Source organism: Mesocricetus auratus, unplaced genomic scaffold (assembly GCF_017639785.1).
Source record: "Mesocricetus auratus isolate SY011 unplaced genomic scaffold, BCM_Maur_2.0 Super-Scaffold_4256, whole genome shotgun sequence".
NCBI classification, from domain to species: Eukaryota; Metazoa; Chordata; class Mammalia; order Rodentia; family Cricetidae; genus Mesocricetus; species Mesocricetus auratus.
The window spans coordinates 100,435,984-100,463,532 of NW_024429182.1; the positions used below are offsets into that span (position 1 = coordinate 100,435,984).

Below are 27,549 nucleotides of genomic sequence, written 5' to 3' on the forward strand. Positions count from 1 at the left end.
CCCTGAACTCTTGGGGGAGGGTCTAGGCCCTGCCCTGGATGAAATGACAGACTATGGACACCCCATGGAGGGCCTCACCCTCCCTGGGGAAATGAGGGAATATTGGGGGGGTCAGGGGGAGGGCACGGGAGGAGGGGAAGGAAACGGAGAGGGACCTGGAACTGACTTGTGAAGCAACCTTGTTTCTAATCTAAATTTAAACTTAAAAATAAATAAATAAATAAAATGGAGAGGACCAGAAGAGAAGCACTTTGTGAATGGATCTGTGAGTGCTTTAGAGATAGTTTTTTATTTTAATTTTGTACTATAAGAAACCATCGATATTAGACTCTGTAAGTTGAGAGATGTTAAAAAGTTATTTATAATATATACCCAAATTTATAGCATGTTCAGTAAACAATGTGATGTGGAAATTCCACACTATCAAAAGAAAAGGAATCACCCCCTAAATTTATATCAATATGACCAGTTGTTTCTATCCTTCAAGCTCCTTGTCCAGGTACACATATACTTTCTTACATAATTGCACTAATAACCACCATATTAATTGCTCTCAACTGTATGAGAGCTATGTCCTAAGCATTCTGCTCCTAAAGTACTGACTGTGGGAAAACTACTTGTGACTTGTTAAGGGAGACAATGTTGTATTTGTCTACATTTTCTATGTCAAAGAATCTATACCTCACACTTCAAGAAAACAGAATGACCTCCTTTCCACTCAGAACCTAGAGCAATACTTTAAAGAATAAAATATATGGAGTGATCATATAATCACATTAGAAATAATAAGTCCTCCTTTGGTAGGGTTTGTAAGACACATCAAGAAGGAACAGTCAGGTAGCTTTTACAGCATGGAGCTTGACAGGTGAAGATGCTGTGAGGAAAGGGCACGCTGTAAAAGGAGCTCCTGTAAGGAGGCCAAGGATGTAACTCAGGGGTAACTTAGTGTCTAGCATATGAGGCCCCGGTCTGATATATACTCTCAGAGGTTGGGTAGAGGTCAAAAAATGGACCCAATGAAGCTGTCAAAATACATGAAATTGTGCCCAACAAAACACAATTAGTAGAACAATCAGAAAATATTCAAAAATGTATCTAAGATCCAGCACTGGTAGGATGACTCAGTGGGTAAAAGTGCTGGCCACCAACACGTTTGATTCCCAGAACCCACATGGCAGAAGGAGAGAACTGACTCCTGTAAGTTGTCCTCTGACCTCCAAGCACGCACAGGGATACACGCACGCACGCACGCACACAAATAAATGTCTTTATTTTTTATTAATTTATTTTTACATTCCAATCCCAGTTCCCCCTCCCTCCTCTCCTCCTGCTCCTTCTACTCCCCCTGCCTACCTCCTATCTGCTCCTCAGAGAGGGTAAGGTCTCCCCTAGGAAGTCTACTAAGTCTGTCCTATCATCTCCTTGAGGCAGGACCAAGGCACCTCTCCACCACCCCCACACCCCTCTGTGTCTAGGCTGAGCAAGGTATCTCTCCATGTAGAATGGGCTCCACGAGGTCAGTTTGTGCTTTAGAGTTAGATCTTAGATATACCTCCAGTGGCTTCATATATCGTCCAAGTCATACACTGTCACCTATATTAAGGGAGTCTAGTTCAGTCTTATACAGGTTCCCCATTTGTCAGACCAGAGTGAGTGATCTCTCACTAGCTCCAGTCAGCTGATTCTATGGGTTTCCTCATCATGGTCTTGACTCTTTTCATATTTTTGCTCCTCCCTCCCTTCGATTGTACTCCAGGAGCTTGGCCCAATGGTTAGTTGTATCTGCTTCCATCTGTTTCTGGAAGAGGGTTCTAGCTTCTCTAGGGTTGTGGATTATAGGATGGGTATCTTTTGCTTTATGTCTGGTATCCACTTATGAGTGAGTACATACTATATTTGTCTTTCTGGTTCTGGGATACCTCACTTAGAACTGTTTTTTCTAGTTCTGTCCATTTGTCTGCATACATAAATATTTTTTAAAGTTTTAAAAAATGATTTTTGGAGAAGTAAAGACTTGGATTTACAGAACAAAAAATAGTATCACTTAACAAAAGCCCTGTAAAAGGGAAGTCTCTTTTCTTGGCCACCACTTCTTTTTTCTGGGCTGTAATTAAATAACCAAATAGACCTTGAAAAAAGTTGAAAAAGATCAAAGATGGCCTTAATAGGGGTTTACATGGAGTCAAAGTATAACTCAAGCAGAAGTCAAATGTTGATATTGACTGCTTCCAAGTGACAAAGAAAACTTAAGAATTATCATTTAATGGGACATCTTTGTTTGTAACCATTTTGGTAACTATATTATTTATTTTTATTTATTTTCAACCCCAAAAGCTATCTATAAGGTATTTGGTCACCGGTGACTATCACTGGACAGACCAGAGGAAAAGCAGAACTGAGATGTTACTCTCTCCCTCTTCTATCCCTTCTGTCTCTGTCACCTGTGCTCACTGTTCACGGTGGTGGAGACAGGACAAAAGGAAGTGGCATTTAGAATGGAGAGGAGTCTACTTATGTGACCGTTTATACACAATGGACCCTGAAAAGGAAAGTCTCTTTTCTTGGCCACTACTTCTTTTAATGGGACTACATAATGCTGATGCACACAGTGGACTGACTACACAGTGGGGTTGGCCTAATTTAAGTTGTTTCTTCCTACTTATGTTTTCTGAGCTGTTTTTTTTTCTGCACCAGACAGTTGTAGTCTAAGGAAAATATGAGTCTTCTTTTTAAAAATCTTCCTTATATTTATTTATTTTGTGGGATCGGATGGTACATGTCACTGTGTGCATGTGCCAGTCAGCAGATAACTTGTGGGAGTCAGTTCTCTCCTTACATTGTGTGGGATTCGGGGATCAAATTTATGTTGTCAGCCTTGGTGACAAGTTTGAGCCATCTTGCCCGCCCCAGTCTGAGTCTTCTTAATTAACCTGAATAGCATTCTATATGCAGCCTCATTGAATACCAGCCAACCTTTTGTCTAAAAATTTTGTACTCAAGTGAACATACCCCCACATAATGCACAAATAGGCATACAAGCATAACTTTAAAAAATAAAATAAATCATTTTTAAATAAAAGATTGTATTTTCCTAGTACTACTGTGGATATGTTCTGTGTAAAGGTTTGTTCAAAGAAACAGAACCAGGATGAGTGGTACAAAGTAAAATTTATTACAGGGATTATACTTCATAGGTATCTGCATGAATCTACACGAGAGGTTGTTGCCCCTAATTTCATGTTAGGCCTCACTTAAGTCACTATTAATCAGATGGACAGTCAAGAAGAAAATTGTGAAGTGAGAAGACTCAGAACAAATCAGAACGTCCACAGATATACTGGAACCCATAAGAGCAAACTCAAAGCCATGACTGACTAACCACCTTGAGCTTTGACAGCATGAGCAACCTACAGAATCTTCACCACATAGTTGTATAAAAACGCAGACAATAGTCATACAAGTTGGAGAAAGAGGTGTAGTCAATGGTAAGAGAGTTGCAGGTCTCAGAGTTCCCCATATCAACAAAGTATGCAGATCAGTGCATACTGGCAACACCAACCTTCAAAGCAGTAAAATGGCTGTTGCCTCATGTCTGCCTTCCAAACTGTATGCCATTTCTCTTGAAACTGAAACTGTACAGTGAAGAGAAATTTATGTACAGTTTAAACAAGTTGACAATAGAAAGTCTCTGCTGATATCAAACCGCAAATTAAAGAAGCAAAACAACCTTAAAGTAGAAAGAAAACCACACATGCACATCATCGTAAAATTATGGAAAGCAAAGAAAGAGATTTTTTCAGGGGCAGATTAGGTTCAAAAGATCATAGGCAGATAGGCCACTCCTCAACATACACAAAGCAAGAAGACAGTAGAGCAAGGAACCACAGTGCTAAGAGAAAAGCTGCAAATGAGAAATCTAAGCTTGTCTAAGATAGCCTTCAAGGATAAAGATCACAAAACATAGGAACTTCCAGAAATAGTCCCCAGCAGACTGTTATCAAAGGAAACCCCAGGGCTCTATATATGTCACCATCACACAACTTTTGCTGGGCTTAGGACTGTGACCCCACTCAAGGGGTGGGGGAAAGTCAAAAACTGTGACTATTAGACATTGTACAGCCTTGGTCCTTTATATATCTCAATGCCAGATATCTTAAAATTGATACACACAGAGAACAATTAAAATACACGTGCTGAGCCAGGCGGTAGTGGCACACACCTTTAATCCCAGCACGTGGGAGGCAGAGGCAGAGGCAGGTGGTCTACAAAGCTACACAGAGAAACCCTATCTCAAAACAACAACAATAAACAAAAAACAAAAACAAACATATAATGAAGAATAATTCAGAACTGATTCATAATAAAGATTGTGAAGAAACGGATTAAACTTAATGAACATGCTCAAAGCTTTTTAAAGAGAATATACTTTTTAAAAAACTGTTTTGAAACACAATGACTCAAATTAAAACAAAACCACTTCATTAAGAAGACTTTTTTGCCCTGCGGTGATGGCACACGCCTTTAATCCCAGCACTCGGGAGGCAGAGGCAGGCGGATCTCTGTGAGTTCGAGGCTGGGCTGGACCGACAGCCTCCAAAACAATACAGAGAAACCCTGTCTCGTAAAAACAAAACAACAACAACAACAAAAAAAAGAAGACTTTTTTATTTTTGCTTTTATTTAAATTAGAAACAAGCTTACTTCACATGTCAATCCCAGCTCCCTCTCCCTCCCCTCCTCCCCCACCCCCCCTCCAGGCCTCCTAGCTAGCTCCCCCACCCAATCCCCACTCTGTTCCCATGGGGGATCTCCAGAGTCTGTCATTTCGTTCAAGGTAGGGCCTAGGCCCTCCCCCAAGACTCCAAGAGTCCAGACTGGAAGAGCATCCCTCATTGTGAGATGGGCACCCAAAGTCCATTCGTATACCACAGATAAATACTGATCTACAACCCAAGGGCCCATAGATTACCTAGGCCTCCTCACTGATACCCACATTCAGGTGATCTGAATCAGTCCCATGCTGGCCTCCCAGTCATCAATCTGGGGTCCAAGAGCTCCCCCCTTGTTCAGGTCAGCTGTTTCTATGGATTAAACCAGCCCAGTCTTGACCCCTTTGCTCATCAGTCCTCCCTCTCTGTCACTGGATTCCAGGAGTTCAGTTCAGTTTTTAGTTGTGGGTATCTGGCTCTGTAAGAAGACTTTTTTAAACCATCAAAACTGGAATATTTAATGCTGCCATTGGCAGCTTAAAACAATGTCATTTGCCTCTGCTGTAAGGGGGACTGGCCATAATCTTTTGAGAAAGTACTTTGGGAAAAAACAGAATTGGTTTTAAGTGTTTATTCTTCTTAACTTAGTGTCACTTGTATTAATCTATTCTGAGGAATGAGAATCAAAATATGAAGATTTCACTGTATAATTATATTATCAAGACTTGAATATTATAGATGTTCATAATGCCTAGCTCAAAATAAACAAGAAACCAAAACAACTAATTAGCCATGATGGCAGAGACTTGCAATCCCAGCATTTAGAAGAGGAAGGGAGACAGTGAGATGATGCAAGTCTGAGGCCAGCCTGAACTTCACAGCAAAACTGTCACTGTCCTACTACCCTACCACACAGAAAACAAAGCTAATGCGTCTTCACGTCATAGTTTGAAATAATTTAAAATAGTATTCAATATAAGCTCAATAATTTATCTTATGTAAAAAGACAAAGCAAAGTTATAAAAATAGCATAAACATAAGGATATAAAATAAACACCGGAAAAAGCTGGGTTGTGACTCTCACTTGAAAATATGACTAGATATTTTCCAATTTTCTGCATTTAAAAAATGATTACAGTCTATTCATTGTGTAGATATGTTCCCATATGTGAGGTCAGAAGACAGCTTGCAGTAATCAGTCCTGTTCCTCCACCATGTGAGTCCAAGGGATTGAACTCAGACTGTCAGGCTCTGTGGGGAATGCCTTTACCCACTGAGCATCTCTCCAGCCCTAATTTCCTTCTTTTTTTTTCATTTAAAATAACCAACTAGATTTAACTTATTTATTTTTTTTTTGAGACAGATTTCTCTGTGGCTTTGGAGGTTGTCCTGGAACTCACTCTGTAGACCAGGCTGGCCTCGAACTCACAGAGATCCTCCTGCCTCTGCCTCCTGAGCCATGTGATTTAAGGCATGCACCACCAATGCCCAGCTAGATTTAACTCTTATAAAAAGAAAAAATAAACTTCATTTCATTAAAGGGGGAGAAAAGGAAGCCTTATACCTAAACATGCCTTCTCCCATAAACACCAAGTAACAGGTAAGGTTTTCAACAATGTTGAAGGCATCAGGCCAGAAGAACTGAGATATCTGATATGATTCAGTAGTTTAGCCATGAAAGGGCGCTGAGAAGAAATATGTGTCCCTCAGTTCAGAATTCAAAAGGACCCCTAAAGACAAAAGAAGGACACAAAGGCTGTAGGAAAAGCAGAGAAATCAGGGTTGGAGGACATAAATCAAGAAGAACAAGAAGTATGAGCATCAGTAATAAAACAAAGATGAGAATGAATCCTTATCTGAGGGCTGGGGACGTTGGGAGAAAGCTGTGAACATCATTTGGTCTGCAGCGTGTGACTTAGCACAGGTGAAAGGGAAGTTAAAAGTTTGCTGCTGGACTTTTGACTACTGCCCTAGAGTTACACCTTTTATTAACAAGCTGTGCAAAATCCACTTGTGTCCACTCTGCTAAACCACCAGGTCTTTTCAACGTGGGAGAACCCAAGTGCCTATCCAATGAAGGAGCCCATATACCAATAAAAGTATGGAAAGTGAATTCAACTCACCAATCAAAGCTATTGTATTCATTGGAGGTTTCTACCCACACGAACAGAAAAATTGCAGACAAGATGAATGAAATCACCAGGAACAAATAAAACAACTGCTCCTTCTGGAAAGAGAAAGATGTCTAACTTAGCTCCATGTTATCTCAATAATTCTTGTATACATTTGCCAAAGGTCAGTGTATAGTTCTGGTGTTGGACATTACCCTCTCTAGGCTAGAATAATCTGAGGTTTTATAAGGAGTAGGAATAAAAAATAAGACTGGAAGCATACATAGAAAGGGCATCCTGACAAGCTGAAGAGACCTTATGGGCACTGAGGTAGCAAACAACTATCTGGAGTGTAGCTGGTGATGAGCACAGGAGTTGACACAGTCATATACACACTCCTACAAAAGCTGAGTGGACCTTTAAAAAGCATGCTACCAAACAATGTCTCCACTCAAATCCTCCCAGAGCTTCCTATGCTGTTATACCATCACCATCCAAAGAGCCTTCCATTGTCCACAAGTTGTATAGGATTAGCCCTTAGCCATCCCCCACCTCATGTCTTCTCCACTCTGACTCCCTTTCCAGAGGTCAGTCACACTAGCTGCTTTCTGTAACACATCAAATGCCATCCCTACTCTGAAGCCAGGTATTTAGCAGGTATGCTGGAGTGCATTTGTCCCAACACAAGGCTGGCTCTCTCTTCATTTGGGGATGGATCAAAGGACTTGTTCTCATAGGTCTCTAACCACTACCCCTTCCCAATTCTAATATATTTTCTACTTTATCTTCAAAGATCTTATTACTATTTGAAAACATTTTCATCTATTATTTATTGCATAATGTATCCCACTGGAATTTAAGCTGCTGGAGGCCAGAGGAAGGCTTCAGCTGTCTTGGCTACTATGGCACACGTATCTGATAAATTCAATAACTTTCTGCTAAATAAATCTGTTTCTATTTTGACTTGAAAATATTCAAGGGTTCCTCTCTGCTTATAGAATAAAGGTCAATTTTTAAGCCTAATATAAAGATGTTAAAATTTCATCTAAACTTTATTTTCTAATCCTAATTATTATTTATTCCTAATTCCTCTTAAACATACCACTGTGCTTTCCTATCTTTAGATTTTTTGGGGGTTAATTTTCCCTCCACACACATACTCAGAATCCTATTCTATGTATTTCTGTTTATCACTTCCCCAAATCAGTGACCCTAAGAATACTACAGCAATAACATCCATCAAGTAATAACTGTGTATTATGCATGCCCAATTCAAAGTATATTCTACATAACATCTCTTTTATTCTCATAGCAACTCCTATAGTGCGTTTTGCTGTTAATGTCTCCCTTATTCTAATAAAGATTCTGAAACACAGAGATGTTAAGTGACTTGCCTAAGCCTTATAAGAATGAGTCATTAATTTAGGGATGGTCAGTAGGGATGGTCAGTCATAAATTGAATCTTGTGGTCTTCCCCTTTATGTTACACTCCATCTGAGTAGAGAAGGGCCTTAAAATTATCTAAGGACTTTATCTAATTCAATTCTCTAGGCACAGAGAGACTCCAGTATATTATATAACCAGCCCAGTCTATAATTATTGCCTATACACACTCCAAAGTTCTGATCCAGTATTTTTACCATTAGACTAGACTGCCCTAAATGCTACCCTTCTCAATACAGCTTCCCTTTATATTTTACTCCATATCCTTTGTAGGTCTCAAGTGATTATATACCTCATCCCCAAGTAATAATCTGTCAAATCTACCCATCTTTCTCCATATCTGCCTTCACTACTCTAGTCCATGCCCCCCACATCTCTTATTTGGAGCACTGCCACTGTTTCTCCTTTGAAAACAGAGGTTTTCCTGCATTGGCCATTCTGATACATCCTCTATATGCTCAAAGAACCATTCCAAAACATAACCCAGGTCATATCAACAAATTAAATATTCCCCATCTGGTGATGGCGATCAAATCCAGGGCTCCATACACGCTAGCATATGCTCTACCACTGAGTCACAGCCCCAGCCCTCTTCAGTTATTCTTTATTTCCTATGGAACAGGGATAAGTTCTTAAAGCCACACTGTCTCACCCACTTACCTTTCCACTTCATTTCTCAGCATTTCCCTATTCATTGCTGCTCCACCTAAGATAAACTAACCAATCCCCATGCGCCTGCACTCTGACTTCTCTAAGACCATTTCTCATACCACACCCAATTCTTTACCACCTTTCACATTCTCTTAAATACTTAGTTACTTTTGGTCTCTCCATTAATATATGCCTGTGTGTCTACACATAAACTTGTTGCTATGCTAGAATGTGAATGTATTTAACCCCTTCCCTAGCAGAACTTGAGTTCTTTGAGTGTAGCATGCCTGAAGCACATTTGTGACTAGCATAAAAGCCAAATATCTGGGCATGAAAAATAAAGGGGACAGAAGAACATTCTTGATTACTCCAGGGAAGTCTCCCATTACTTACATTTTTTTTCCTGTATAGCTACTCAAACCAGACATAAGAAATGAGAAATCCTGGAGATATATGTAGCTCAGTGGTAGAGTACTTGCCTAGTATGTAAAAGGCCTTAGATTCACAATCATCAAAATCCCAAAGATAGACAGGCAGATAAATACAAACTTATATAATACAAGAACAAGAAATGAATGAGATTCTTAGATCGCAATTGGACTATGTTTACAATCAAGTGAAGGTGCATGATTTGTTCCTCTTTTCACTGAAGTGTGCTCACCATTTGATCTATTATGCCATAGAGCTCACCAGAGGGTTCCACTACATACTACTTAGAGAAACAAAGAGGCTTTTTATTAGTTTATGCTTCATGCTACCACTCAGATTCACTAGAGTCCTATGTTAGTGAAAATCAAGTACTTACGTAGCCAGGAGTAAAGAATATCTTGTTTTCTACTTATTAGGTTCCTGATTCCCTACCCGCTACCAAGGAACACACTTTTCCCTTGGAAACTGACAAAGAATAGAAAATTAAATACTTAGGGAGCTGATGAGATGACTTAGTGAGTAAGGGTGTCTGGGTTCAATCCCTGGAGCCTACATGGTGGAAGGACAAAATCAACTCTTATAAGTTGTCTTCTGAACATACACACACACACACACACAATAAATAAATGTAAACAAATCTAAAGATTCAGACAAGAATTGCCACTGATAAAATTTTTTAATGAAAATTAAAGATTTGAGCATTCTTGTAATCTTCTATAAACATCTAATTGCATCCACGTCTTCAGAATTCAGTGAATAAATGTAAAAGTGAAAGAAAAGTGAATGAAAGAATGACATAAAAGAGACAGCATGGAAAAGAAAAAAGAAAGAAAAGAAAATTGAGGGGCTGGCCAGATGCATTGGAATTGGCTGTAATCCCAAAACTTCAGAGGTGGAGACAGAAGGATCAGGAGTTCAAGGTTTGGCTCATTTATACAGCAAGTTCAAGGTCAGTCTGTGCAACCAGAGACCCTGCTTTAAGACACTGGGGAGCAGGGAAAAAGGCAAGCAAGAAGCAAACAAACAAAAGGGTCTTTGGCTGGAGCTCAGCAGTACAGGTCTCGCCTAGAATGCAAAAGACCCTAAGTTTGATCTTTGGTAAAACAAATGAAGGAAGAAAGAAAAGGGAGGAAGAGGAGGAGGAAGGGAGGAAAAGGAAGACAGTGAGTATGTTTAACTCTAGCTCTAGACTTGTCACAATACTTTGATAGGAAAACTGGAGCTTAGTGTAACTGACCTTGGAAATTCCACCCACACCCACATCTAAGAAAATGTAGTCTAACTCCTTTCCATCTCTATACCCAGGAGCAGCAACAAGATCCAAGTTCAGTTTTTTCCCACTCTCTGTATTGCCAGTGGCAACTGTAGCAGCCAGTCAGGAAGGTGATGTAGCATTTGCGGTTGAAGTAGCGTTCTATCCACGGATTGGGATTCTCATCTGCTTTTTCTGTCGTCTTAGACTCAGTTGGGATGTCCTTTTGCATGATTCACCCTTTTGCTGGAAGGACAAATGAAATAATCAGAATGCAGTGTAGCTCCTGTTCATTTACTCTAGCCTGTTACTAGAGACAATTCTATCAACAACAGATAGATAAGAAAATTCATTTACAATCAAAAACAAAATGAGGGATTCAGGGCAGAGGAATAAAAGCTGCATCCAAGCTTTCTGACTAACTTGCTGGACACTTGCAGCTGTTGCACCATTCTAAATAAACTTCTCTCACTTCTGAAGTGAGACTATATTTCTATACTAGTCGATTAAAAGTGCTCAAAGCAGCAATTACACAGTACCAAACTGCCATATTCTCTTGAAATAACCCAGGGCCAGGCGGTGGTGGCCCATGCCTTTAATCCCAGAGTGAGGGAGGCAGAGGCAGGAGGATCTCTGTGAGTTCGAGGTCTACAAAGCTACACAGAGAAACCCTGTCAAAAAAAAAAATGAAATAATCCAGGATGTTAAAGGAATGGGTGAATAGTGAATATATGAAAAATGCCATCCTCAACTATTGTGTGATTCAAACCCAGCCTCCTGCCCCTTTCCTATCTTACTCTTGTCTTAGAGTTACTATTGCTGTGATGAAACACCATGGCCAAAAGCAACTTGGGAGGAAAGGGTTTATTACCCTCACAGTTCCATATAACAGTTCATCATCAAAGCAGTGAAAGCAGGAACTTAAGCAGGACAGAAACCTGAAGGTAGGACCTGATATAGAGGCCATAGAGGGGAGCTGCTTGCTGGCCTGCTCCTCATAGCTTGCCCATCCCGCTGCTTTCTTATAGAACCCAGGACCACCAGCCCAGGTATGGCACCACCCACAATGATCTGGGCAATGCCCCATCAATTACCAATTAAGAAAATGCCTTACAGGCTTGCCTATAGTCCCATCTTAGGGAGGTATTTTAATTGAGACTCCTTTCAGATAACTTTAACTTGTGTCAAGTTGACATAAAACTACCCAGCACACTTTCTATGTGGGATCAGCCACAGTTATCTTCAACTATACATGGTAGAATATGAGCAACAGTTGAAAACTACACTTTAGTTTTTTACTTGTTTTGTTGAGACAGGATTTCTCTGTGTAACCCTGGCTGTCCTCAATCTGTGGACCAGACTGGCCTCGAACTCAAGAGATTCACCTGCCTCTACCTCTGGGACTAAAGGTGTGTGCCACCACTGCCCAGCTGAAAAATACACATTTATTTTTCCTTTTGCCAACAACAACAACCTATTATACAGCTGGAATAAATATAAGCTGGGCAAGGTGGTACACACCTGCAAGCCAGCATCTGTTTAGGCTGGGAGAAAGAAGGGCTGCAAACTCGACGCCAATGTGGACTGCATAGTCAGATTATGTCTTAAATGAATTTGAAGGGAGAAAGGGGAGTACGGAGAGGAGGAGGGAGGGAAGGTATGTGGCTTCACAATGTCATTAACAACCCAGGCATCTTCTACATGGCCATTCACCTTTCTCAACACAGAGCTGCTTTCTCCATCTAAAATGGCTATTCAAGCTACAGTCATCACCCCAAATTCCAGCTAACAGAAAAAAGAAGAACAAAGGAGAGAACTCTGCTTTACTGTAAAGATTCTTAGAGAAGCGAAACACGGTGTTTCACCCACAGACATTTTGTTAGTAAGAAAAGGTGAATCTCTTAAGTAGGGGGAGTAGGCAGATATTGAGGAAATAGCTATTAAATTTCTCAGTGTATTATGATTGAGAATGCTGTTCTTGAGATGGCAACATGACTCAAGTAAAGGCACCTGCCACCAAGCCCAACAACCCAGGTTTCATCCCCAGCATCCACAAGCCAACTCTCACACTTTTCTCTAACTGCCAGCCACTCTTGTGTTGTGACACACACACACACACACACACACACATATACATATATATATGTAATTTTAAAAAGTTAAAGAATGTTGTTCTCATACCAAAGGACTTTCAAATAACATGTAAATTCGGTGGGAGAGGGATGACACAAATATTTAAAAACCAAAAACTGTCATGAGGAAAACAAACAAAAAAAGACATAGTAATACTAGAAATAGTTATAAAAGATCTGATCCTAGGCAACAGCCTCTATTACTGAAAAGTTTCAGCAAGGTTTAACTTGTATTTATGAATATCACTCTGTGCCTGTACTGAAGAATCTCTAACCTAGGGGGCCTGGCAATATGTCTTGGTGACTAAGGCTGCCTGCAGCAATCACAGAGGATCCAAAATCATTTCCAAGAACCCACACTGGGGAAGCTCACAACTACCTATAACTACAACTCCAGGACATCTGACATCCTCTTCTGGTTTCCGTGGGTACCTACAAACATGGATGTGTGCAACACCACACACACACACACACACACACACACACACACACACACACACACACACAAATAAATCTTTAAAACAGACAAACAAACAAAATCCCTGGTCTGAACTTCTACTTTGTTCAAAATGGAGTAACAACAGTTATAGTGACCCACCTTAATTGACTAAAACCTATGGAAAATATAAAATACTAGTTTTCAGATATTGGAAAATAGCCAGTGATAATAAAGAATCCCTGAGAGAGGAAAAACAAAGGATGTATTACTAGTGACCCATTTATAATATGTATAGAATTAACGTCAAAGCACCAAGAAAGAAAATATATATAGAGGCTGGTAGCCTCCCAAAATTAAGCAGACAAAAAAGAGTTAGGGAGAACATGTTCAACACTTGAGTCTACAGTTGAATGCTAGTAAGTTCCCTGAAAGAATGTGGATGATTAAAAGCAACCCAACCAACCACCTTACCCTAGATGCATAAGTCCCAATGCAAAAGCAAAGAAATATGATAACCCAAAAACAATTCTGTAAGCATTACAGCACAGATGGAAAGGTATCCTAGCAGTTGGGAGCCAAGGAATACCACAAAGTCACTGTAAGTGTAGCAGCTTTCAGCTCTGCTCCTGGAAAACATTTCCCCAACGAAGTTGTTACAGCTCTGCTCCACTAGGAGGAAGTATTACAGTTCTGGTCTGCTCAGATCCAGTGAAAATTGTTACAGCTGGACTCCTGTCCCACAACAAGGTCACACCACACAACAAATCTCACTGGAGATTTATTTGGAAGGATCCAGGAGGGTGGCCGCCCCCAGCGTAAGGAGCAGCACCAAACTGAACAGGGTACAGAGCTTATATAGGGTTTCTTGGGGGCAGAGCTTCCCAAGATGGCTCAGGACTGATAGATTTTTGTGGTCTGACTCTAGGGCAAGATTAGGGATTGGTGGGATTTCATGCTTAAGGATTAGTGGGATTTCATGCTCAGGGATCTCAGGGATTGGTGGGATTCTGAAGCCTGATTCTGGGACAAGCTCAGGAATTACTGTCATTTCAAACCCTGGTCCTGGGGTCAAGTCAGAATCAGGGCTGTTTTTCCTTGGTTCAGGTCTCAGGTCTAGTCAGAAGCAGGGTGTTTTTTCCTTGGCCCTTTTCAAAACCTTACAAGTGCAACTCCTCCAAAAATGAACAATTCACAAATTAATGGCCTCCAATGAGAATGAATTAGACAAAATCCCAAATAATTCAAAAGAATGATTATAAGTATATTCGATGAAAACAAAGAAGACATAAATTTCTGAATGAATTCCTAGAGAACACAAATAAGTGAATGAAATAAGAAATTGAATATAAGATATGAAAGTGGAATCCAACAAAGACAGAAATATTGAAAAAAAGCCAAACTGAAATAATGGAAATGAGAAACTCAATAGTTGAAAAAAACAAAACTCCATATGGGTCTGAGGAGATGGCACAGTGAAGAGGAGCAGTGCTCTTGAGTATCTGAGTTTGAATATTTAGCACTATGTAAAAAGCTGGGCGTGACTGTGTATGCTTGTAACTACAGCATTGGTGGGTACCTACCAAAAAAAAAAAAAACCAAAAAAAAAAAAAACTGAGCTTCAAGTTCAGTAAGAGATCCTGTCTTAAAGCAGTAAGTCTGACAGTGTTAGAAAACATCTGTGTCTTGCTCTGGCCTACACGTATGCATCCATGCACACCCTGCATTCACATGCATGCAACATGTACACACTCCATGGAAAGTCTCACCAACATACTAGATCAAGGAGAAGTTAAAATAACAGAAACTGAAGACAACAGAACAATTGGAGCATTCAGACAAAGACAAAGATAAAGAAACTACAAATAGAACATTAAATATCTATGGAGCACTATGGAAAAAACAAATATATGAATCACAGTCATAAAGAAGACAACTTTCATGCTAAAGGAAGATGAAGCAGCAGAAAATATCTGAAATCTAAGGGAAGAGACACCCATCAAGGTACAAGAAGAAGTTGGAACACCAAATAGACAAGATCAAAGAAGAACCTCCTCAAATTATTAAGTAAACAGAACAAAGATAACATCTGAAAGCTGCAATAGAGAAACACCAAGCCACATCTAAAGGTATATTCAGATAACAACAGCACAAACTTGTCAACAATAACTTTAAAAGTCAGGAGGGCTCGGAATCGGAAGGATGTATTTCAAGTTCTAAGAGATATCAGCTGCCAATTAAGACTACTATACCCAGCCAAACTGTGTTATCTGAAGGGAAAACAAAAACTTTCCATGATTAAAATAAATAAATAAATAAATAAGCTAAAGCAATTCATGTCCATTAAACCAGCTCTACAAAAGATACTTAAAGGAATAAGGAATCCAATAGACTGAAAAGAAAGATAAACACACTCATAAGAACACAAGAAATGTTAGCATAGTTAAGCAAATAAGGAACAGGGAAACATCAAGATCAATGAAGTAACAGAAATTAATACACGTTTCAACAGTACCACTGAGTATTAATGGCCTCAATTTCCTACTCAAAAGACACCAAGACCGCAGCATGTGAATGCAGGGTGTGCATGGAAGCATACATGTAGGTCAGAGCAAGACACAGTTGTCTTCTAACACTGTCAGGCTTACTGCTTTAAAACAGTTCTTCCTGAACTTGAAGCTCAGTTTGGGGTTTTGTTTGTTTGTTGTTTTTCAAGACAAGGTTCCTCGGTGTAGCTTTGGAGTCTGTCCTTGAACTCACTTTGTTGACCAGACTGGCCTTGAACTCACAGAAATCCACCTGCCTCTGCCTCCCTAGAGCTGAAATTAAAGTTGTGCACCACCACTGCCTGGCTGGCAACTCTTATAAGGTAAACATCTAGTTGGGGTGGCAGCCTACAGTTCAGAGTTCAGTCCATTGCCATCATTGCAGGGCACACAGTGGCTGGAAGCATGGCAGACGTGCAGGCAGACATGGTGCTGGAGTGGAGCTGAGTCCTAGGACTGAGTGTCACACTCCACAGTCCAACACTTCCTCCAGCTGAGTCCTAGGACTGAGTGTCACACTCCACAGTCACACACTTCCTCCAGCAAGGCCACACCTTCTAATGGTGCCACTCACTTTGGTGGCTATTTTCTTTCAAACCACCACAAAAATCTATCTATAAAAGGCAACAAAAATGAAGCATCAATACAACAAAAATTCTCCCAACTGAAAATGAATTCATGGCTGAAATCCACCAGGCTTTTAAAGAGGAATTAAAACCAATGGTTCTCAAACTATTCATAAAGGAGAACAGAAAAGACTGCTGCCAAACCATTATTTTTTAAGTATATAACATAAAAAATTATAGATCAATCTCCCTCAGGAAGAAAAATGAAAACATTTCTCAACAAATTACTTACAACTGACTTCAAGAATACATCAGACATTTCATTAAGTATGATGAACTTGACTTCATTCCAGGATGGAGGATTAGTTTAACATACACAAATAAATACACAAATGAACTCAAGGACAGAAATCACATAGGTCATCTCAAGAGATGAAGAAATGACCTTTGACAGAGTCTAACATCGCTTCATGGCAAAAGCCATGAAGGAACTTGGAATAGAAGGACTATATCATAGCATAGTAAAGGCTTTATATAGCAAACTGACAGTTAACATAATAGTAAATTGAGAAAAACTCAAAGCATTCCTACCAAGGTCAGGAATAAAACAAGAGAAGGAATAAAAAGGATACAAGTAAGAAAAAAGTTAAAATATCCTTATTTTCAGATGATGACTCTACACATAAGAGACTATGAAGACTGCTGACAAACACTGCAGGATGCAAACTTAAAAAACAGTAGCCTTGGGGCTGGAGAGATGGCTCAGAGGTTAAGAACACTGACTGCTCTTCCAGAGGTCCTGAGTTCAATTCCCAGCAACACATGGTGGCTCACAATCATCTACAATTCAATCTGGTGCATGCCCTCTTCTGGCATATAGACAAACTGTATCTGTAATAAATAAATAAATCTTAAAAAAAAAAACAAAACAGTAGCCTTCCTACAAACCAATGACAAGCATGTTGAGAAAAGGAAACAACTCCATTCATAATAGCCTAGAAAATACCTTAGACTAAACTTAGCCAAGGAAGTGAAAGACTGCTACAGTGAAAGTTTTAAAAACTAAAGAAGGAAACGGGGGAACATGTTGGAAGACGGAAAGACTTTCCATGCTCATATATTGGGAAAGTTAATATTGTGAAAATTGCTGTCCTTCCAAAAGCAATCTACACATTCAATGAAACCCCTCCCTCAAAATTCCAACACAATTATTTGTTGTAGAAACAGGTGTGGGTTCATGCAGGTCTGTGGAAGATGACACAGGGCACTTTGGGGATGAATCTAGCCTTTCCAGCTACAGGGGAATTCAGTCTCATTTGAACTGAGACACTAAACCTCAGTCAAGGGCCTTTTTTCATTGTTATTCAATTTACACCTTTAGCAAGTTGATTTCCATGTCCCCAATACATCCCAAGGGAAAATGCCAAATGCAAATTCTCGATTAAGGAACATCATGGTGTGCCAGATTTTTCCAACCAAGTTTTGCATAGGCTTTGTGCCCTTGGGAAACTCTCAGACAAAATTTGCATATGTCAGGCAGAAGGTTTGAGGACAAAGGGCAGATTAAGACTACAAGCCAACATTCCGGAGCCAGCTGCAGCTCTGAAGGAGTTCACCCTACAGTTATTCACAGAAACTGAGACAGCAATCTTATGATTCATATGGGAGCACAAAAGACCCTAGACAAACAAAGCAATCTTGAGAAAAAACAACCTTTCTCTTGTCTTATTATTCTAGTCAAGTACTCTACTGAATAGGAATACAGTGGAATCCTTGTTCCAAGGTAATCATCTGATTTCAAGTTATACCACAGATCAGCTATAGTAATAAGAACAGCATAGCACTGACTATTGATCTATAGAATAGGATGGATGACACAGATATAAGCCCACACAGCTACAGTCAACTAATTTTTGACAAAGATGCTAAAAATGTACATTGAAAGAAAAGAGCCTCTGCATAAATGGCGCTAGGAAAACTGGATATCTACATGTAGAAGGATGGAACTCAACACTTTTCTCTCACTCTGCAGAAAAATTAACTCTAAACCTTAATGTAAGAGCCCCCAGACTCTTAAACTGCTAAGAGGGAAAAGTACAAGATAGAGACATAGGTAGGAGCTTTCTGAATAGAACTCCAGTGCTAAAGAAATAAGGTCAGCAACCAACAAATGGACCTCAAGACACTGTATAGCTCTATACAGGAAAGAAAACAGGTAACTGAATGAAGAGACAGCCTATAGAATAGGACAAAATCCTTTCCAGCTATATAACTAACATAGGATTAACACCCAGAATTTATAAAAAAAAATTTTTGAAAGAAAAAAAAAAGGTTAAGGAACTAAACAGAGATCTCAAAAGAAGATATACAAAGGCCCAATTATTATTTGTAAAAGTATCCCACATCCTTATCCACCAGGAAAATGGGAATAGAAATTCTTCTGAAATTCTATCTTATTCTAGTTAGAACCACTATCCTCAAGAAATCAAACGACAACAATGTTCTTGAGGAAGTCGAGAAAGAGGAATCTTTACTCATTGTTTGGCAGAGTATAAACCAATTCAGGCACCATGGAAATTAGTAAGCAATTTCATAAAAACTAAAAAGAGTATTTCCATATGACTCAGCTATATCCCCCCTGGGCATATAGCCAAGGGGTTTTAATATATTCTACTACAGAGATATATTCATGTTTATTGCTGCTCTAGTCACAGTAGCAAAGATCTAGAATCCAACTAGATGTCCATTAACTGACAAATGAAAATGTGGTACATTTAAACAGATCCATAACCATTGTATTTCAAATAAAGAAAAGTCCAGGACCAGGAGGCTTCATTGCCAAATTCTACCAAATCATTAAAGTAGAGCTGACACTCAGGCTTCTCAGACCATTTTGTTGAACAGAAAGGGAAGGAAGATGAAGTATGATCTTAATTTATCCCAGGTTCTATAGGTTCAACACAATTTCAATTTCCAACAGGACCTCTGTGGACTTTTTGATAGAAAGTAATATACTGATGTAAGATTTGTACAAATAAACAAAGGAAATATAAAGCCAAACAATATGTTTTGAGATTCAAGCTAGGCTCAAGACTTATAGATTATCTATAAGAAAAACCTATGGATCGATCAATTTTTGACAAAATACTATGGTAATTCACTGGAGAACTGATAGCTAGGTTTTGTTTGCTTGTTTGGTTGGTTTTTGTAACTGTCTGGCTTTTCTTTATTTAACTTTTCCTTCTTTTAAGTTAGAAACTTACACAGACCAAGGGAGGCTTCAAACTTGCTATGCAGCCAATGTTGGCACTGGGCACATCTGCATAAAACAAGCACTCTTCTACTTCAAGATCCTGCACTTAGTCATATTTGCCATGTGCTTCCCCAATAACTGAAGATCACAGGACTTAGAGTTTCTGAGGAAAGGATGTAGGTATTTTTGAAATATCAATAATTTAGACAACTATAGTTAATTTCTAGACTACTTAGTTTTAATTCTTTTTGTTGTTGTTGTTTTGTTTCTGTTTTTTGTTTTTTGAGACAGGGTTTCTCTGTGGCTTTGGAAGCTATCCTGGAAGTAGCTCTTGTAGACCAGGCTGGTCTCGAACTCACAGAGATCCGCCTGCCTCTGCCTCCCAAGTGCTGGGATGAAAGGCATGCACCACCACTGCCCAGCTCTTAGTTCTAATTCTTAAAGCTTAAAAATAAATCCACAGAACTAATAGAACCCTTGAAGATGATTTTGTTTAATAATTTCACTTCCTGACACTTCCCCAATTAGGGTCCTCACCTAAGCATTTCAATCGCCTTCTAAACAATTGCCTATAATCATACTTGCCCTCCCAAATTTATTCTGTATTCCAAAGTAATCTTACTTGTTTTGTTTGCTTCTTTTTTAAAAAAAACTTTTTTGAGATCATAATTACAGCATTTCTTCCTTTCTTCCCTTCAGACTCTCCTATATACCTCTCTCTAGTCTCTCCCAAATACATGGCCTCATTTTTCATTGTTGTTACATATATTTAGTTTAACCTGCTCAGCCTATACAATTTTCCTTGTGTGTGTGTTCTCATGGCTGACCATTTCACACTGGACAATCAATTGCTGTGCTTTTCTGAGAAAGGGTCTTTCTATGAAGCCCAGGTTCACCTCAGACTCTCAATGTTCTTGTCTCAGAGTTTCTATTATAGGCATGAGCCATCAAGCCCAACAAAAATGATATGTTTTGAATGTGTGAAGTTTATTATATCTAGTTACACTTCAACAAAACTTTTTAAAAGTTACTAAAGTAAGAAACCAGGAATCCAGCATGCTTTTAATACAGGTACTCAGGAGGCAGAAAGGCAAGTGACTCTCTGTGTTCAAGACCAGCCTGGTCTACAAAGCAAGTCTCAGGCCTGCCAGGGATCTACAGAGAGACCCTGTCTCAAAACAAACAAAGAAACTAGGGTTAAAACAAACAAATGATCCAAATGATCCAATCCAAGTGCTGGTGGCTCACACCTTTAATCCCAGCATTTGGAGACAAAGGCAGGAGGTTCTCTGTGAGTTTGAGGCCAGCCTGGCCTACAAAGTGAGTTCCAGGACAGCCAGGACTGTTACACAAAGAAACTACATCTTGAAAAAAAGCAAAATAAATGAATGAATGGATAAATAAATAAAACAATCCAAAGGAAAGTCAGATTACAGTGAAAAACACCGACAACAGAAACAAACAGAAAGCGAATAATATAATCTAACCTACTAAACGACCAGCAACATTCTTTCCCTCACACAGTAGCCAGATTTAAGTCTACAAATGTATTATTTTAAATGTAAATGCAGCGAATTCTTCAGTTTAAAAACAACTGAAAGTCTGTTTAACTACAAATAGGTAGCCAAACACAAGTGTTTCTTTTGTTGAAACTGAAAGCAAAGGAGGGCTGGCTCTGTGATTCAGCCTTAGAGCACTTGCTCAACATGTGCAAGACCAGAAGTTCAATCTCTGCAACACATATACACACAAGTAAAAATAAACCTTCAAAAGAGGTGTGCTCGAATCAAGATGTAATGCCATGGGGTAGGAAGCCCGGAAACCTCTCCAGTAAGAGAAATGCTTAGATTAGCAATTATGGGATAAATACTTAAGTCAGAGCTGGCCAGTAAGAAACAAGTAAGGCCAACAGCTTCATAATTAATATAGCTTCCTGTGTGTTTATTTGGGACTGATGCGGCTCTGGAACCAGGCTGGCGGGAAGGCTTCCCTTTACATAATGGTGATCAGGAGTGGGATGATGAATTTCCACATAGAATGACAAAAGCTTTAAAGGAATTTTAGAAACAAAAGAATGGAGAGAAGCACAGATTTTTGGTAGCAGCATTTTTCTCAGATGGGCTTTGTTTTGCTAGCGACAAGCAGAGACTCATGCGATTCGCTTAAGGGAGTCTTCCTGACTCAGCATAAGCAAGCAAAAAAAAAAAAAAAAAACCCAGCAAGGTTCTTTTAAGAGGCTCTGCTAACAATTGAAAGGTGTGTACGCACAGCTGGAAGTGGCAGTGACCACATCTCCAAGCCGGCAGCTGGAGTCAGGCTTATGCCCGCCATCTTGGAAAAATGGCAGTTTAAATAGCTGCGATTTTAACAGATAAGACACGTGGCCAGAAGAACATAAAGATTTACAGTAAAGTCAGACTTGGATGAAGAAAAATCTCTAAATGTTTACAGTGTGTTTAAAAATATACGTAAGATTGAGAGAGAAAAAGAAACGGCATAGTGGTAAATAAATAGAGAAGCCGGCTGTGGTGGTGCAGGCCAGTAGGATTTGCTGCACAGGCAGAGGCAAGCAGATTTCCAAAGAGAAACCCTGTCTCAGAGAAATAAATAATTAAAAGTAAAAGAAATAGAATAATAATAGATAAATAAATATGCCACGTAAAGATGGAAAATACACAGAGAATCTGGATACTGTACACTATTGTGTTTTTCAGTTTTTTGATTGCTCAGGAAGAAACAACTGCTAAAGTACATTTGATTATAAATGTTGCTGAATTAACTCAACTTATATCTTTTGAAAATACCTTGACTTCAAATTTTAAGTATAAGGATATGTTACTTGGGAAAGGAGTTTTTGTTTATGTTTCTACAGAAAATGAAAATCTGGGGATTCCTTCCAGGCTTCTGTGGTTTGATGAACCAAGACCCCCAGAAGCAATGGCCCAAGTGATTCAACATCTAAAACAGCTAAGATGATGCATTCTTACAGACCCTAAAACTAAGGACTTATACAGATTTCTGAGTTTTGTCATGATCCCCATGGTATGAACAGTGCCCCCTTCCAGCACGAAGCAATTTGGAATGAGCGACATCCTAATTCCCATCTTGTTTATAAATCTTTGTTTTCATTTACATGGGGTTGCTTATAATTGGCTAATGATCACAGACAATCTCTTTTTAATGGTAAAATGGGAAATTGTGGTATGGGTATGGTTTTTCATTTATTGACAAATTCAAGGTCAATTTTGTGATATGTGTATTTCTCCTCTTGATTAAGTATTGTGCTTATACTGATCTTTTAAAACATAATGCATAATTAAATACAGACTATAGATAGTTACTTATAATAGTCAGAATTTATAGTTAGGTAAGTTATGTTTTCTAGATATATAGAGATGTATTTGAGATAGATAGTCTTCAAACCTTTCAAAGACCTTCAGAAAATGGCATTTTAAATGGTTTAGGGTTTTTCTTGACAATGAGAAATGTCTGCTCCTGGCAGCACCAATTACGTTTGAGAGAAAAATGGGCATCGAAGAAACTCATTATGGAGTTTGCTTTCAACATGGCAAGATTAGCCATTTGGGCAAGAAACTGCTCTTGCCTAGACTGTTTGACTGTTGCTGTATAAACTGGATATGCATGACCCACAGGAAAGTGACTGTTAAACTCAAATAGTCATTCAGGGTTCCTGCTTCATGGAAGAGTCTACGAGACTTTCTGCAGGACACAGAAAAATGACTGACAGACTACTGATGCAGATGGACAGTTTGAAATTTCCTGGTTTGCTGAGAAGTCTTCCAGACACACTGTGGCCTATGGGCTGAAGATGGATGCCCCAACAATACAGAGGAACTTCAGGTGACTGTACAGGTAGCAAGATGTCTGTCAATTCTAGTGTTCATATATTATCCTTCTGTGGTCTTTGATGGAGTTTAAGACAGATAATTATATATTTCCTTAGTTATGATAAAAGATAAGCAACATATAGAACTTTGAATTCACAAGGATGGAATAGATGATATTTTCTTTAAATCTTGCTGAATGTTGATAGACAAAATATTGTAACTGTGTTCTTACTTGATAACTGTTCTGTTATATATAATTTGACTATGTTCAAGTTAAGACCTTTCTTTTTGTTTAGACAGAAAAGAGGAGGTGATGGGAGAAGTCCTATGTATTTGTCAATAAAGCACTGTTGGCCAATAGAGAAGCAAGATAGGTGGGACTAGGAGTCGAGGAGGACTCTGGGAAGGAGAAACACAGGAAGTCAAGATGTAACGCCATGGGGTAGGAAGCCCGGAAACCTCTCCAGTAAGAGAAATGCTTAGATTAGCAATTATGGGATAAATACTTAAGTCAGAGCTGGCCAGTAAGAAACAAGCAAGGCCAACAGCTTCATAATTAAAAAAAAAATAAAGAGGTGTGCTCAACTAGTGGGGAATTAGGGCCAAATGATACAGTCTACTCCACTAAAGACCAGCCAAGTAACTATGAGACAATAAAGGAACACAGTGATGAAGAATAACTTACAAAATTGTCTCCAAAAGAGAAATAAACATATCTACAGTCATGTTGGGTAGGAGGCTTAACATACCTATAAAGGACACAATAAACAGAAAACCAAAAGCAAAACAAAATTGTATGTGGGCCAGTGAGATGGCTCGGGGGATATAAGTTCTTGCCATGTAAGCACGATGACTTAAGTTCATTACTCAGAAACTGTGATGGGAGGAGGGGACTCTCAAAAATTGTTCTCTGACCTCCACATATGTGCCACAGCACATGTGCCCCTGTAATCATTTACACAATATTACATATGTACACATGTACACAGAAGGAATAATTTCTTAAAACTTGTATAAAGAAGATTACAACAAACTAGTCTTAATTAAATTTATAGAACAATATATTCAGCTAAAACATAATTCATAAGAAATTTTATTTTTAACTATTTCAGTGATCGCATGTAACATGACTATATTGGAACACTTGCTTAACATTTGTGAAATTCTGTGTTTAATCCCAAGGGCAGAAAAAAAATTAAGTTATCATATACTAAGCCATGTAACTGGCTAAAGAATTAACGTCTTAAAGAATGTATTTTTTGGCTGGGTTATGGTGTCACACTCCTTCAATCCTAGCAATTAGGAGGCAGAGGCAGGAGGATCTCTTTGAGTTGGAGGCCAGTCTGGTTTACAAAGCTACACAGAGAAACCCTGTCTCAAAAAAATATATATATATATTTTTTTTTCTACAAGCCGTATTTAGTGTGTTTGCAACAATAAAAACAAATGCACACATAGATGGCATAAACAACCAGAGTAGGAGTCAGTGAGGATCGCACACAGAGGCCACAGACGAAGACTGAGCCTTTCAGTGGATAAAACGCTCGTTTTGTCCCCTTCATCAAGGCCTTTGCAAAGGGCGGACACGGCTGACAAGTCATCTGATGTTCCTCTTCTTCCTTCTATGTCTCTGTGCAGCTCCACTTCATGCCTCTTGCATTCACCATACATATCAAGGAAGGGAAACCTTATATACAAAAAAAAAAAAAAAGCGCTTTTCCAAATGGCCTGTGCCCCCCCAAATTGCTGTTTCAGCCTTGGTTTTTTGTTTTTGTTTTTTATTGTTTTTTTTTTGTTTGGTTTTTGGTTTTTTGAGACAGGGTTTCTCTGTATTGCTTTGGAGGTTGTCCTAGAACTCACTTTGTAGACCAGGCTGGCCTCGAACTCACAGAGATCCACCTACCTCTGCCTCCCGAGTGCTGGGATTAAAGGCATGCGTTTTTTAACAACAAAGAAATGTATCCGTGAATCAGTAAGAAACAGATAACCAGAATATTTTACATTTGGGAATTAAATACATTAAACAAATCATGAGTCAACACAAAAAATAATCACAAAGGAAATGAGAAATAAGTTGAGTAAATCACTCTGTGTGTGTGTGTGTGTGTGTGTGTGTGTGTGTGTGCATGGGTTTATATGTTGGTGTGACTTGTTGCAAATCCTGGGAAATCTACTGGCAGATATGAACAAAGGTTTTGTGATGGGAGAAGGGTAAACCGAACACTGAATAATACCTAACTAGCACTTGAATGCACCCACGGAGCCTTTGAGTTTTTGCACTGGCCAGGGTATCTGAATTTGAATCACGAATTCTTAGAAAGAGATCAATTAAATTGCTTCTCTTCACTCATTCATTTCAACAGCCTAAAGAAATCGCCACTTAAATTTCTTACAGGTACTTCAAAATAAATATGTGTAAAGCTGAACCATGAATCACCCTCCCAAATCTATTCCTCCTGAAGTTCATCCAATCTCAAGCTAAAAGACACCACCATTCACCAGCTTGACTGAACGAAAAAAGTCGGTGATTCCAGGGACTGAGCGAGGACATTTTTCTTGCCTCAAAAACTATAGAGACGAACGAAACGTTGACAGGCAGCATAGGACTGTCATCCACAAACAAACAAGCCTGCAAGGACTTCAAGGTGACATTCTGGGTGGCCAGCATGGACACCCCTGGGCCACAGAGCTTTGTGCCCGTCCCCTGACAGCTGTGGAGAGGAAACCCCTTCCTCCCTAGAGATGTGGAAACACGGCCGGTAGGCTCGCCTCAAGAGATGGGCACCGTGGGTCAGGGCCCCTCAAATTTGGCTGTGGGCTGTAAACCTAAGGTAACTTCCTGTTTTGGGTGATGTTCGGGAGTTCCACAGAAATGGGCACGCTACTTACGGTGACTTTACAGCCCCCAATGCAAATCTGGATTTCACACTTATGAAAACCAGCGTCTCTCAAGATGGAGGACCCGCAGAGGGAAGTCGCTGACCTGAAGGTCACACGCGCAGGGGCGTGGCCACTCGCCGTGAGGGTGTGGTCACCCTCACAGGGCTAATGCCTGGGAAAACCCAGTGAAGCCAGATACCCAACCTTTGGATCAAACACCATGGTTGGTGTGTTGTTGTTGGGTGATGCTTGGAGTTAGAATTTATTTCCTCGGAGCATCATGTTTTAATTGTGCCTTCCAAGCCAAACGCTCTCTGATTTGTTATGATTTGTTTAAAAATAAGCTTAGTTCTTATTGCTTGCTTAATTCATGGTAGCTATTTAAATATTTTTTGGTGTGTGTGTGTGTGTGCGTGCGTGCATGCCTGCGTGTGTGTGTGTGTCTACATGCACCGGAATGGGAAGGCACACTTGTACATACAGAGGCCAAAAAAACAGAATTCTGGAGTCTTCCTCTGTTACTCCGGCTTTATTTCTTTAAGATAAGTTCTCTTACTGAATCAGAAATACTAGACTCCTCATTGTATAGACTTCAAACTCTGTAAATTGTAGATTAAATTCTTTCTCTTTCCTTTCAAATTTGTTCCATCTCCTGTGGCTCTAAATGACAGGGTTTGAGACCAGTGTCTCGTTCTTGATAGCTCCCTTTCCTTTGCAGTCTGGCACAGTGACAAAATATTACTTAGCATGTTATAATACTTTTTGTCCACTTCTCTGTGGTGTTACTTTGTTTGTATGTAACAAATAATGCTTGCCTGAAGATCAGAGGGTAGAGTGTGCCACTAGTTAACCATAGAGGTCTGGAGGTCTCTACAGACAAGACAGAAAGTGATATCGTTGAGTAGAGAGGAGAATATTACACGGGAGGAGACAGGAACTCAGCCCGTTTTGGATAAAAAGTTAGCCAGGTAAGAAGTAGCTGTGGCTTGCTCCTTTGTCTCTGATCGTTCAGCCTTTACCCCTATATCTGACTCGGGTTTTTATTATTAAGACCAATTAGAACTTCTGCTACACTTCCACCCATTTCTTCTACTCACTTCTTGTATTTCTTTTTTTTTTTTTGGTTTTTCGAGACAGGGTTTCTCTGTGGCTTTGGAGGCTGTCCTGGAACTCGCTTGGTAGTCCAGGCTGGTCTCGAACTCACAGAGATCCGCCTGCCTCTGCCTCCCGAGTGCTGGGATTAAAGGCGTGTGCCACCAATGCCCGGCTCACTTCTTGTATTTCAAAGCCCAC

General features: G+C 39.5%; 1 protein-coding gene across 2 annotated transcripts in view; it reads right to left on the reverse strand.

Annotated features, from left to right (window-relative positions):
• The window catches only part of Gdpd4 (glycerophosphodiester phosphodiesterase domain containing 4), an 81,009-nt gene extending 54,650 nt beyond the window's left edge, over nucleotides 1-26,359 (reverse strand). For both annotated transcript variants that reach the window (XM_040728225.1, XM_021229472.2), the window contains exons 1-3: nucleotides 26,266-26,359; nucleotides 10,645-10,841; nucleotides 6,833-6,936 (exon numbers count right to left, since the gene is read on the reverse strand). In XM_040728225.1, the coding sequence (XP_040584159.1) occupies nucleotides 6,833-6,936; nucleotides 10,645-10,827 (287 nt within the window). In that variant the 5' untranslated portion in view covers nucleotides 10,828-10,841; nucleotides 26,266-26,359. The remainder of the gene's footprint in view (nucleotides 1-6,832; nucleotides 6,937-10,644; nucleotides 10,842-26,265) is intronic.
• Between the last annotated feature and the right edge of the window lie 1,190 nt (nucleotides 26,360-27,549).